The following is a 13,659-nucleotide window of genomic DNA, read 5'->3' on the forward strand; positions in this document are numbered from 1 at the left end:
CACACGTCTCTACCCCAAACTGACCACTCCATCGGCCAGTATGGAACGCGTTTGTTACCCACTCGACGATCTTCAAGATCAAATTTGTGCTCAATTCCGAAGGGACGATGAGTGCTTGACCCTACCATCTGTAATGTTCGATTTGGACAATTGTGAGAAAACAGCGCACCTAAACTCGTCTGAGTGTAGTTGCCAATATGAGTGACTGCACTCGGGCAAAATCCACGTTATATCACGACAATTTATCCTGAAAAAATAAACACATGGAGAGAAATTTTTTACGAAATTTATCCTGACGATTAGTAATCGCGGAGGCTCTTGGAAAATTACGTGAATGTTGGAGGGAAATCGGAAGCAACCAAAGAAATTTTTCAGTTGAGTCATTGTCCGAGTGAAAATTTAAGAAATTTCCAACGAAAATGCAGATGCCTCGAATGAATTAAATAAATTCTTCAATATTGATAATAATTTCTCTAGAGCAATTCGATGGACAAGTGACTCAGCTGGAGGGAAAGGCTTGTAAATAATGATATATACATATTTATGTGCGTAAAATGAATGGAATTTTGAAAAATATATACTTTTTTAAATGCGTGGCGTTTCAGTCAGACGAGCGATGATTTTTCGTTGAGTGATTATTACAAGAGTTGATATAATCATTTGTATAATATTCGGCGAAACGCTCGGCGAAAATCCTTGTTGAATACAGTGTATATAACTGGATTGAGGGCGGAGTTCATGTAACCGAGCCAGAATGCTATGGTGGATGCGAGTCCTGGAATAGATACCCTCGGTAGCATGGGTTTGATAATGTAAAGAAAGAAAAATGGTAGCCAACAGGCTATGAAACTGCCCATTATAAGGCCCACTATGAGTGTCGCTCTCTTCTCCTTTTTCCTGGCTATTCGTCGCTTCTCACGCTCTGGATCCCTGTATTTTGGTGTTTTTGCTTCAACAGAAATCCCATCGCGATTGCCATGACGAGGGTCATTACTCGGTTCCTTTTTTACTTTGCCCACTGCTTTCTTACCGAATATTGGCCGACATATCCGCAGCTTCAGGGGCTTCACTGCAGCGCACTTTGACACAACTCCGCTGTCCGATGATGATGGCTCAAATTCCGAAACCATGTCTACGTCTATTCCGACACTCGGTGCACGACAACGGGCTGGTGCATTTGGAGATGGCTTTCCATCACCGTTCGCTGACAGGGTTGCTTTGAGATTGAGCTTTTGCATTGGCATCGGCATTCCCACCTGAATTAGCAGCAAGTTCAAAGTGAATTTCATGCCCGGTGGATTCGGATTCCACGTCTCGAGATCTTTCTACAGAATAAAACTCCTACATAATAATAACATATTATCCAATTCCTCGGCATTCCTCGGATGACTAAATTATTGATGCTACAATAATTTCCACTAAAGATTCACAATCATGAAGCATCGAAAAATTAATACAAATTGATTTTCAGTTACCAATATATTACAAATAAATAATTACATTTCTACCAGGATTGATGCCTCACGTGTATTTATGCAATGAGTTTTTTTGTCGCGAAAACAATTTGTCGGGAGTTATTTTGCTGAATGTATTATTGCAAAAGATCTTGAGACGTGCATCCTGGATTCGGGGATTGGATCAGTGGTGTTGGGTTCGGGGGGAGGAAATCATCGTCATGTGATGATGATGGATTTTCGGTGACAACATATGTTGTCAAGCGGGCGTTACTCTTGGAATATTAAATTCGCCCCAACAATTTCCCCGACCCATGGAATACCAAGTACCTCGTAAAAATTTGGATGGATACTTGCATTTACCTTCAACGTATCCTTCTCCTCGGAAGCAAGATTGACCGTTGGATCAGCCTCCGAAGTGCTGACATCACTTGCATAATCACACGTTACAATGGGTATTTGCACCTGGGGGCTCTCAATGGTGGCAACATTCTCGATGATGGTAATTCCCGGCGACTGTCTCGAGTCTGTTGCCGGTGTTAACTGGGTGAAACTAGTCTGACGGATATCCGGTGACTCTGGAGGCGCTGTTCGACGCGGCCGCGGCTGCTTCCGTATACCCCGTCTCGCCCTCTGCTTGGCAGCATAATATATTCTTATGTATACAAATACCATTATACATGATGGCAGGTAGAAGCTACCGAGTGCCGAATACAGCACATATCCAATATCCTCGGACAACTGCAACAGAGAGCGTAGAAAATCGAAATTAGTTCCAATTGGCTCTTAAAAAAAAACATTTACACCCAGAGTAGCATACTACAAAAATTATATACATATTATCTTTTCGATAATTCATATAATTATGATGTCCGTCGATAGAAATTTCAAAATTCATATAGATCAGACCTTTCGGGTTGGGATGAGCAAACAATTTTATTAATTCTCATATTTTTTTGGGTTTCCGACGGTTTTTATCTGTTTTGATCACCATCTACGGCGCAAATATATTTGGAATATGTATTGATTGGATTAAAATATTCGATTTTGAAGAAATAAATCACTGGCATCATGTTCCATACAGTAATTCTCCAAAAAACATATTCGCCGTTGCAATGGGCCTGAATATATAAATATGTAGATGCTGATACGCCAAGATTATATTCCGGTTTTATTGTTACATAGAGTTGTAAAGTCAAATTTACTCGATCCTATGTTCAGTACATAGTGGAAATGGATGGCCCTCTGGGTTATATTCCATGTGGTCGTACACATGCCTGAGCATCAATTATTTGCCCCCACGGGGTCATTGAAAATATTTACGGAATTGTTGAAAAGGTATAAAAAAAGGAAACACATGGGCTGCACATTCATCAATTCCAATTTTATTAATTCATTGATTTATTCTAGAATTGGGGCGGCACGCCATCGATTCAATACGCACATCATTCTTGTTTCAAGGAAACAATCATTGGAACAAGTGATGTTTTAAAATTCAGGGAAATTATTGCTTGAATTATGGAAATTGTTACGCTTTTTCAATATCATGTCAATCTGAAAAGTGAGAATAACGTAAAATAAAAATTAATTGATGCGGCAATGAAGAATTGTACAGAGATTTCATGTCACTTTGTCGTCGTAATAAATTTTGAGTTTTTCTACTTAAAATTTCATGTGTGATTTGCAAATGGTTAAGGAAATGACAATTCATACGACATTTTAATTATTTTGGTCATGTTTATACTGTATATAGGAATGATTTGTGAGGGGAATGATTAATTCACTTTGATTTCGTTAATAATTATTAGGCCATTGAAATAGGAGACCAATCAGCGAAAATAATGGTGTGGTACGCGAAATGAGAGAATCGAGTCAATGCGGATGATTATTTCAATGAGTTTTATTACGGAATGGTTAGTCGAGCTTTAATTGTTATCGGATGATATTTTAATGAATGAGAAATAAATAGGAGATCGAATTTAATTCCTCCCGAAAATTTAATGGGATTATATTTGAAGAAGATATTTCACGAGGGAATTTTTCTATTTCTTAAACGAATTTTATTAATTATTATCAACTTGAGTTTTTGTCAGGAAATAATAAAATTCATTCGTTTATACTAATTTTTCCTATTGTTGACTCGAAACTCGCGGATTCTTAAGAAGCTGTATTTTATCCTTCGCGCCAATCGAACCTGGTAGACGTATCGCCCGAGGATATCCGATATCGAAATAATATCCAATCCAGCTGAAAAATAATCGATGAAGCCAAAGAGACCGGAATTGCCGTGATTTTCTTCGGCTTTTCTTCATCTGACAAATCAAGATTTATTGAATAGTCGAGAAATCAACAACAATGACTCATGCGTCGCTCTGTTTGTTGTTTTCATTTTTTTGTCCATCAGAAATAGGTAAGAGAGTTTTCCGATGATGAGTCGATATTATTTTTCGGGGGTTTTTCGTTTCATCGGGTTGTACGGTAAAAGTAGTGAACTTTTCTTATGCTCTCAATTTTCTTGATGGTATTTGAAGAGATGGGGGCGGGCGCAAGCAAAGGATTGGGATGGGAAGGCATTTTCCTGGACGTGTATGGGGTTCCTGAAAGTTTCAGGTAATGGGTGATGATCGATTTGAAGTGACGAGATCTGAAGGTGAATTTTCCGGTGAATATATGAAGTAATTTAACGAATATACCGAGGATAGGATCGATCAGGTTCACATATCGGTTGGTGTCTGCATCCGAAAGTTTATCGTCGGAGCATTCCCGCGTTCATAGCCATAAAAATGGGGGGCTGTGGGGTTGCCTCTCGTTCCGTGGAAAATGGAAAATTTGCATGTAGCCCCGGTTTCTTCGGAGGCAAAGCGAAATGGAAATTTCGTAGGAAGGCGCCCAGAGGTTGAATAAGAGGGTGTCTTCAGTGGAAATGGACTTGTCTCGTCATTATCATTTCTCCTGTGTTTTCTCTCCTTCAATGTCTCCTCCTCTTCACCACTTTGCACCTCTCCGTTGGCATCCACCTTTATTTGTTTTCCTTTATCTTTCCTGTATTTACCGGGAACCGGAAGACTTACAAGAGGGAGTCCATTTGAAGAGAAATTGAAAACCAGGCTGGGTCCAGGGGGGCGCATTGTTGGCGTTGAGATGCTTGTGGATGTGATGTGCAAGGAGACAATAAAAAGAAAATATGAGGAAGATGTATAACGTCTTTCATGTCCCTTCGAGCGTTGTACGTTACTTATTTGACGAACTGATGGATGTAGATCACAACGATATTTCATTATCGTCAGAATTAGATAAGACTGTTCAATAATTGACCTGATAATCGAATGTAACTTCGAATTCAGTTACTGCTAAACTATAAATCTCTTAAAATCCTTCCAAGAAGAAATTACTCCTAAATAATAATTATACAAAATCATTATATATCTTGCTATTCGCCAGATTATATTAACAATGTTGCAAGAATGGCAGACTACTCTCGCTTGTTTCATTTAGGAAAATTAGTCCTAATAATAGAACTCCAGGATTGCGAAATGTAATTTGGAGTAATTAATAGTGTTATTTTCATTTTAACAATTTAATTATAAATTGTTGAATATTGAAATAGCGAAAGCTTGGAAAAGTTTTCCCCTCAATAAAGAGAAAACTTTGCATCCTCAATTTCGTTCAATATCTCCCCCTTTTGAGATGATCCCGTGATTAATTTTAAACCCCTCAAAGTCATGACTAACGCGATTCCCCGGTAAAAGATGAACTGCAGGAAATTCCAGTGTGAAGTAGAGAAGAAAACAAGAAAGATATACAGAAAAAAAAAATAGGGTCAAAGGAGAACCAAAGAGATACTTGGCGCTCTCGACCTTCACGTTTCCCTCCTTGGCGCGTGTAGAAAGAGGGATGAAAAGAGGGGTGTATGCTACAGAAGCATTTCCAAGCTTTCCTCATCAGACTCATTTCTTTTATATCCCATCAGACTGAACTTACTGTCTTTCTTTTACTCTCGCTTACATTTGCCCGCTTCCATAATCGTGATTTCGAGGACTTTTTCGTCGTTTTTTTTTTTGAGAAAGAGCACGCATGGAAACCGTGGCGGAATGAAACCTTTCATGAAGAAACAATCCAGTGTTTTAATATTATCTAGCCCCATTGTAAATATATTTGATTCACACTGTTAGGAATTTCTTGAAATTTCAGGCATCAGGTAAGCTGAATTTTCAATTACGCAAGTTTGAAAGCAATTTTAATTAGAAGCGGACGCATTCCTCCTTCATCTGAAAATCCAAGACAACTGGATTTTTAATAGATTCAACGTGAAATGCAATTGAATTTTCAACGTTTTCACGGTTTTTCATTTTGTTATTTTCCATTTTCTAATTTTGCCTATTTCGTTCCATTACACGATATATTCGGATATCTCTCGTCAATTCCCAATTTGAGAACTAAATTTTTATTCTCATCTTTCCGCATTTCCTCGCATTCTCATCATATTAGATTCCGCAAAAAAGGGGCACATCAGAATTCACCGTGGATACCGGAAATCCCCCACGGACCCGGGAGAATTAAAATTCTCATAATAGAAGATGCATACATATTTCATTTCTATCTCTTAATTAAAACAATGTCCCTGCATTATTTTATTCTCATCCTACTCACCTATTTTCCATCGCGACAAAAAATCCCACGATTTTATATTCTGCTGAATTGACCATAACGCGAATTTTCATTACGGCGTTTACAACAGGGTAACAAATAAAATATTTCAACAGGAGAATATTTCTATTCTTGATGATATATTTACCAGAATTTTATTGCATTTTATTTTTTAATTCCTCCACTCCACACGTAAGGCTGATTATATTAATAGGGATTGGGTAGTCAATCGCCATATTTTCAGATAGAAAATTTGAAAAGAGCGCGCGTGGAACAATCAGTCAGATTTTCATCAGTTGCACCAGCATTTCTATTTTTCCAATATAATTGATATACTGTGGAGCATGAAGACACCAATGGACAAGACACGGAGAGGAGAAAACTGGAGAATGGAGTGAGGGCGGTGGCTTTTGGTGGGATGGCTGGAGAAAATGAAGGTAAGGGGAGAAAACCACGGTGACCCAATTAAATTTTGCATTCCGACGTGGTGCCACAGTCATGGGAGACCAGGATGGAACGTCGTGAACACCGAGACCCTAGAAGAACTCCGGATATCTCGTTACATTCTCCCCTTTCCCTCATTTGTCTTTCTCTCACCTTGATCCTATTTTCTCTATTTTTTTTTCTTAACCCACCCAGTGGCCACATTTTCTTATGTACTAGATGCCAGCGGTAAATGACGCTCACCACTCAACCCTCCAGCTTTCCTCAGCTATTTCCACGTGGGTACCACGCTCTTTTAATTAACACCGGCCTCCCCCAGGCAATCCCTTTGTGCCCATTGATTGACACTAGTTTTGCATATTTTTTTTTAACCATTACCCTATTATCTGAAATTTCAGGTTCCCATGGTTTTTCAATTCTTGGCCCTCGTCCATCTACACAGGACTAATTGGTTCTGGATCAAAATCGCACCGGCGAAAGAAGATAATCGATTTTTTAATAGTGTCGAATTTCATTTCATGCATTTATAGCACGAACTATTAGTTAATTATTTATTATTAATATGTGTTTTAAAAATATAATATGGAGAAAGTCAAACTAAATTTATTTCCTAATAATAAATTAATCGTTCTATCAGGCGTGAAGCTCAAGTTCTTGTGGTAATTGAATTTTTCGGCGATTTCAACTCCGCGCATAATTTTTCCTTGAAAAGCCTCCGGAGGCCTTCAAAGTGGCCGGACTACTGCATGATTAAAATGAGTAGACGGAGTGGTAGCGTAAGCCCCGCTCCAAGTGAAATTTAATTTATGTAAATTTATAATAGACGAGCACTTTGTGGTTCACTTCTGGATAGGGTTGTGGATTGAACGTGCCGCGGTTCCTCGCAACCGCACCATCAACGACATTCTCCATAATTTCATCAACGGAAAAACCCACCCCCTTTGAAAAGTGGGTGGGAAAGGGGGAAGGGAGAGGGAGAGGGTGGATTCGTGTCTATCTCGATTATTTCTATCCCCAAGAGTCGAAAGCCCCATCTCTCACAAGCGTTGTCTACGTGAAATCCGTGTGCATCGCTGGTACGTGCCTTTGCAAGGATATTCCAGGTTAAAATCCAACGGTTATAACCGAGTGCTCAACTCCATTCTACTGACGAAAAAGGAAGTTGAAAGGCAGTGAATGAGTCCCGGTGAGATTGCACGACCACGAAGAAGTATCCACGGGAAAACGAATAAGGCATTACGTGCACCAATGTATTACGAGTATCTTGCACCTATGTTGCAATCCGGGTTAGTCACGATTCACGGCTCATCGCCACGATTTTTTCCATTTAACACTCAACCATTTCCAGGATAAATCAACCAAATCTCCTATCTTCAATTTTTCACTTTGCCTGAGAGCACCGGTGAAAAGTTGAATGAAGCATTCCTTCAGGGAAGTGAGATTTTTATTGGGTTTTCAGAGATCTCTCAAGCCCGTGGAGCAGCGGAATTTCTTCAAGATTATTTTCTTTTTTTTTTCATTGAATTAAGAAAGACTTGACTTGAGGATTCAAGCGCTCTGATATTTTATTCCCTCATAAAATCCTCTTTAAAATTCTCGGGTAAATATCAAGGCTTCATTCAAGTCTGGCACTGTATTATTGCGGTTTATTATCAAATGCTTTGTCATTACTTTATTTTAAATTTCTCGTTGTGCCGATCTTCCGGATACGGTGAGAATCCAATGATCGAGCAATTTCATGGGATTTTTTTTATCACCGCCGAAACTGTTGGTGATACTTGGATAATGGCAGGATATTTTTATTCCTGCCGTTAAGAGCTCTGTTTCAATTTTATGACGCTATTATGATCATCCACGATCACCTGGACACCGGTTGAATTCGATCTTATATTAAACCGCTATCGAGCTGCCTTTATATCCTCTGAGGTCAATACCGAAAAATTTCACCCAGAATAGAGAAATAATCCCCTGAAATCAGATCTTTTCAGATGAGGTAGATTTTTTTTTTATATCCTCATTGACCCTTATTTCCAGTTCTTGTCGATAACCTTTGTCCCCGGGTGTGATGAACTCGGTCCATTCCACTCGGGTCTCGCCGCATCCACTAGTTCTCTTTCACAAAAGAAGAAATACGAAGTGCAGTATCAGGTGATCAGAATATTACTGACACCATTGTCCTCATTTCTTATCTGGACTACCCATTCTCGCGGTTCGTCGTACTGTCGATTCATTTTCCGCAAATCTCGTTTTTCCATGTTCAAGGGAAATCCTGCGATTTCCTTGGCTGATGATATGCGGCACTAATTTTCTATTAATAAATGAGCGATGTTTTTCGTCTCTGAGTGTTTTCGTTAACTCTTTCTTTCATTTTAATTTTAGTTGAGAAGGAATGCGTCATTTCGGTAATATTGTCAGTCTAATTAACGACATGAACGATAGGGCAATTACTGGTAATATCGAGGGGAATATTAAACTGTGAGGAAAATGCGTGAGACAAGAGCAAGTGGAATCGAGGGATCAGAGGGTGCATTAATGTCGCATCATCGGCGCCATTGACACTTTATCGGTGTTCACCAATACATTCACTGTTTTCAACTGTGAAAGGTCATTAACCCCCACATCAAGTCGACAATACGTAACAATGGCTTGAAGTTAAATCACTTTAAATTTGAAAAAACAATGAGAATGTTGTAATTTATTAAGTTATAATAAATATTAATCCCGGAGTGGATCGACATTTTCAATAAAAATTACGGAATGCTTCGAAAAAATTCTGTAACAGGTCCGTAAAATTTTCCCGAAAGATAATAAATTTTATTTAATATTCATCTCCGTGTGGGGACGTGTATAAATATCAATAGAATTGTTTGAAAAAAATATAATAACTTTATTGACCCCTTCATTTTGCCAATGTCTCGCCGTAAATATTGTGTGTCATTCTCACCATTGGATGTTCTCGTTTCGCACTATAACATCCGCATGGCTGATCATTTTTCACCTGCCCCTCTTCTTCCGCCCACATTCCTTCGTCTGTACTTTCTCTCCCTCAACACTCGTTAGAAATATTTCTGACCCCTGGCTGTCCCTTGAGTTAACACCCTATTCCGTTTTTTTTTTGTATTCCTCATGACGTGGGCATCACGAGAAGAATGGACCCTGGAATTGGGTGAAAATTGCACGGTCATTCGCGGAAGACAAAAAATGGGGAAATTCTGTTTGACTGAATTTTCTGGAAGATTCATCTGTCTTCGGGAATGGAGAGATATTTAATGGAAATCACGATTATTTCTTTCTATCGAAAACTGCAAAATCACATTTATTCAATTACTCTTTTACTAGCATACCCTTCCTTCAAAACGATTAAATATTTCGATGACTTCATTTTTGATTTTTTCTACAATTTTTCTGCGTCATATGGACAGAAAAATTCAGAATTATCAAAATTTGTTGTTAATAATCTCAAGTGTAATTTTTCAACAGGGTAATTGAAATTTTCTATGCAGTCTTCTATTTATAGTACATAGTAAATAAATTCCATTGATGAATTCTCAATCGAGAGTGGAGAAAGAGATAAACGTCGGGTATTGAAATTCTTGGTGGTTACATAGGCCGGCGAATGATGGTGACATTACATGAGACTAATCAAGAGGTAGTTCGTTTATCCTGGTGCCTCGTTACACGATGCCTGAGGCCTCTGGAATTCCCATTTATCCCCAGAAAACACCGGGTGTACGAATGCAACTGTAGCTGATCCCGTGTTAATGAAAAAAATTCCTAATTAATTCATCAACAAATTATTCCCTCTCGTTATCTTGCGAAAATATAAATGAAAATCCGATGCATCAAAATAAAAATCTTCACTTGACTTATCATTACTGAACAAATCACACAGTCGAACGAGAGTATTCTCCCCTCTCTGTACGTTTTATTCTCATTAAAGGACAATGGAAAAATTTTATAACCGACAGTTTCTCTTCAATATTGCACCAACACGGAGGCATTCAGCCGTGTTTCTAAAGTGCACTAGAATCTGTACACATCAGTGAGGCAGAAATTGTTGGCTTCCACTTGAATCGGAATTACTGGGGGAGAGGTAGTGATAAAGGTAGGGTAAGGGGGAGGAGATGATGAGAGAGGCGTAAAGAGAGCGCGCGAAACCGTGATAACGATTCTTGAATTGTGGCTCAGCCACCCTCACACCTGCTTCACTTGTTACGTACTTTTTTTTTTTTCAATGCTGGATTCATTTCTCATCGATTCACCGAGCCTTCTCATTTTTCAAAATCTGCCAGTGGAATTGGCCTGCAGGTGAACAGAAATATTCAGTACATATTACGTATTCCGTAATTCCGGAGCGAAATGTGAGTAAAGAAAATTTTATAGACTTTTTTTGGAGCGGCCCGTCATTTTTGCGTATATTCCTGTGAATAATTAATTTCGCTATAAAAATTGCATGTTCGTTAATTTTTTAATAGCCTATATTCTCGCCCCGCGCGCGGACTAGTAGTTGAGGTATGGCTGCGGGCAGACGAGGGTAATATTATTTTGTTTTTGTGTTTTTACGCAGAGCTTTTATGTTTTCCTGATAATAGTTTTTATGAATCAAGAATGAGTTCCTGAAATGGAAATTTTTTTTAATGGCATTAACCGTTTTTTCCTCCCTGGGGGAATTCACAATGCGTTTCAAGGACTAAAAATTAAAATCTGGTATGTTCCATGTCATAAACGGTGAATTGTTCTTCCCGGAAAATTCACTGTGAACCTTGAATTACAATAGAAATGTAGATATTCACCTGCGACCCTAGTTTAAAAGCTCAAAATGATAACAACATTGAGAAAACAATTTCTACCTCGAAAGTCATCGATTTTCCGAAATATCCTATAATCTGAATTAAATAAAAAATAAATCGAAACGTCACACTCCAGATTATGAGGGGTTAATTAAACATGTCCACTCAAATCCCTGTCAAATCGAAGTCTCATTGCTGATTACTCTCCGCTGAACAATTTACTGGAGAATTAAATAACAATTATCACGGAATATGGGTCCTGATAAGCCGTGATCACGATTTTACGTCATATCAGGAGTAGTATTGTCATTAATTAGCGCTGTATTTCTGCAATTATATGCTGGATTGCAGAGACTACACCGAGAGCAGCCGGGGGAAGGGATCGGTGAGCAACGGTCAAGTGTTCTCGTACACACGCACCAATGCTCACCTTCATGGAAGTTACATACATGTCGATGCTTCCATATACATGTATCTCCCTATGTATGTCCCCAACAATTTCCATAGCCATGTATCGAACGGTTAATGCGATTAATCCTAATTCGCTCGACGAGCGAACGCTGTTTAGTGGTAGGCCTCACTGGTTTCCCTCCACCTCCCTCTGACTTGGTGATATATTCGTTGGAAAAAAAAAGAAAATTAAATGCCCGACAAATGTCCCAGTGGCCGTCACCCATTACCACCATTTCCATTGGGAACTGAAAATATGATTTCAAATCGGTCGCATTTCATTCATAGTTCTCCTCTCTCGTAAAAAAAATATTGTAGTAATGAGAAAATGCAATTAACTCATAAACTCCGGTTTCAATTGGAATCGAATAACATAGAGGAAAAATGAACACTGACAATATTGGAGTGGTGCGTCAAAAAGCGTTGGTTGTAGAAAAAAAATATATAGGAATTGTCAGTGTCATTGATTTTTTGGAAATGGGTTCCATCGGGTCAAAATGCACATTCACTTGACGAAAAGTGAATTGTGAGCAAATAGATGTTCCTAGAGCGTTCGTTCTATTTACCATGTACCATGAAATCCAACTGATGAAAATGGAAAAACTCTCGCCGTTGAACGCAATGATAACATCAATGCATCTCTGTCGAATTCCATATCAAAGTACTCGAAATGAACCAGTAATTGACGATTCTCTTGATAAATGGAATATCCAATTCATTACGTGAGATCCCCCTCAATTAATTCCGATTCAGTGAACTGTCGCAACAAACCGATATATTTGTATTCATTTGGATCGAATGCGTGAGCTCTAAATTGTTTCACACCCACAAAATGCCACGTTCAATTGATTAATACTCAACCATGAAATATCTACTTTATATTTTTTCAGAGGTGGAAAACTGTGCGTTCGTACGCCGAGGAAAAATTATTCGTACCCTGTTAAAAATTTTTTCAAACTTCATCTGTATCATCATCAGTGACCTGAAATTCCAATTACAGGTTCGAATTCAATTTTCAGTAAAAATGGTCAGTCAATTTCCCACTTGTGAAAATTGAAAATTGTGTTTTCATTAAATGGAAAATTCCGGGAAATCGTTCCTTGAATATTCATCACATGAATCTCAAAATTAATTACGAGAATTACGTAAAAAAATTGACTGATTCACTATTGAAGAATTGTACAGAAATTGCAGTTCGCTTTTTTTTCAATAGTTGAAACTTCACGTGTACTTTTACAATGTATTTACAATGTATTTCTGTGGAAAATTCAGTCCTTCATTTAATTTATCGAACAAATTTTGACACCTGTGTCTTAATCTCTTGAGATCTCCTAAGGATCCATGATCTAAAATGCAATTACACCAAATTGGAGATCAATTATCATGAATACGTACCAATTACCAGTACACATTCGCACATGATGGCCTCATTGTGCACCAGCGGCAAAGCAAACTAATGTACCAAAGGCAAATGGTGTTTCAACTCGTGCCTGCTAGTCTCATTTCCAATTCCACAATTCCTCACCCTCTAGATATCATTCTGCTATTCGTCAGTGCGTCACTAAAACTCAACCAACCCGATTCCCAAGGCCCTGGTGATACACTAGTTCCTCCGACGCTCTATGAATAAAGGGGTCACTAGATGGAGTCCAGAGAACTGGAACAAATCAACGAGGTACGCACCGTCGCTTACCAACCCAGCCCTACAATATTTCATTAACCCACCCACTCAACTCTTTTATTGCAAAAGATTATGTACTCAACCGGGAAATGCTTTGCAACAACCAACAGCATTTGTCCCTAATTCTGTGGTACTCTAAAAAAAATGTAAAAAAAGATAAAATTTTTGCTACTAACAAAAATAATGTGCCTGA

At 38.5% G+C, this 13,659-nt stretch overlaps 1 protein-coding gene across 1 annotated transcript in view; it reads right to left on the reverse strand.

Moving 5' to 3' along the window:
- Positions 1 to 656: 656 nt before the first annotated feature.
- The window catches only part of Octalpha2R (alpha2-adrenergic-like octopamine receptor), a 67,815-nt gene continuing 54,812 nt past the window's right edge, over positions 657 to 13,659 (reverse strand). The window contains exons 2-3 of the mRNA XM_011315967.1: positions 1,818 to 2,195; positions 657 to 1,256 (exon numbers count right to left, since the gene is read on the reverse strand). Of these exons, the coding sequence (XP_011314269.1) occupies positions 657 to 1,256; positions 1,818 to 2,195 (978 nt within the window). The remainder of the gene's footprint in view (positions 1,257 to 1,817; positions 2,196 to 13,659) is intronic.

Source organism: Fopius arisanus, unplaced genomic scaffold (genome assembly GCF_000806365.1).
Source record: "Fopius arisanus strain USDA-PBARC FA_bdor unplaced genomic scaffold, ASM80636v1 scaffold00001, whole genome shotgun sequence".
Classification (NCBI taxonomy): domain Eukaryota; kingdom Metazoa; phylum Arthropoda; class Insecta; order Hymenoptera; family Braconidae; genus Fopius; species Fopius arisanus.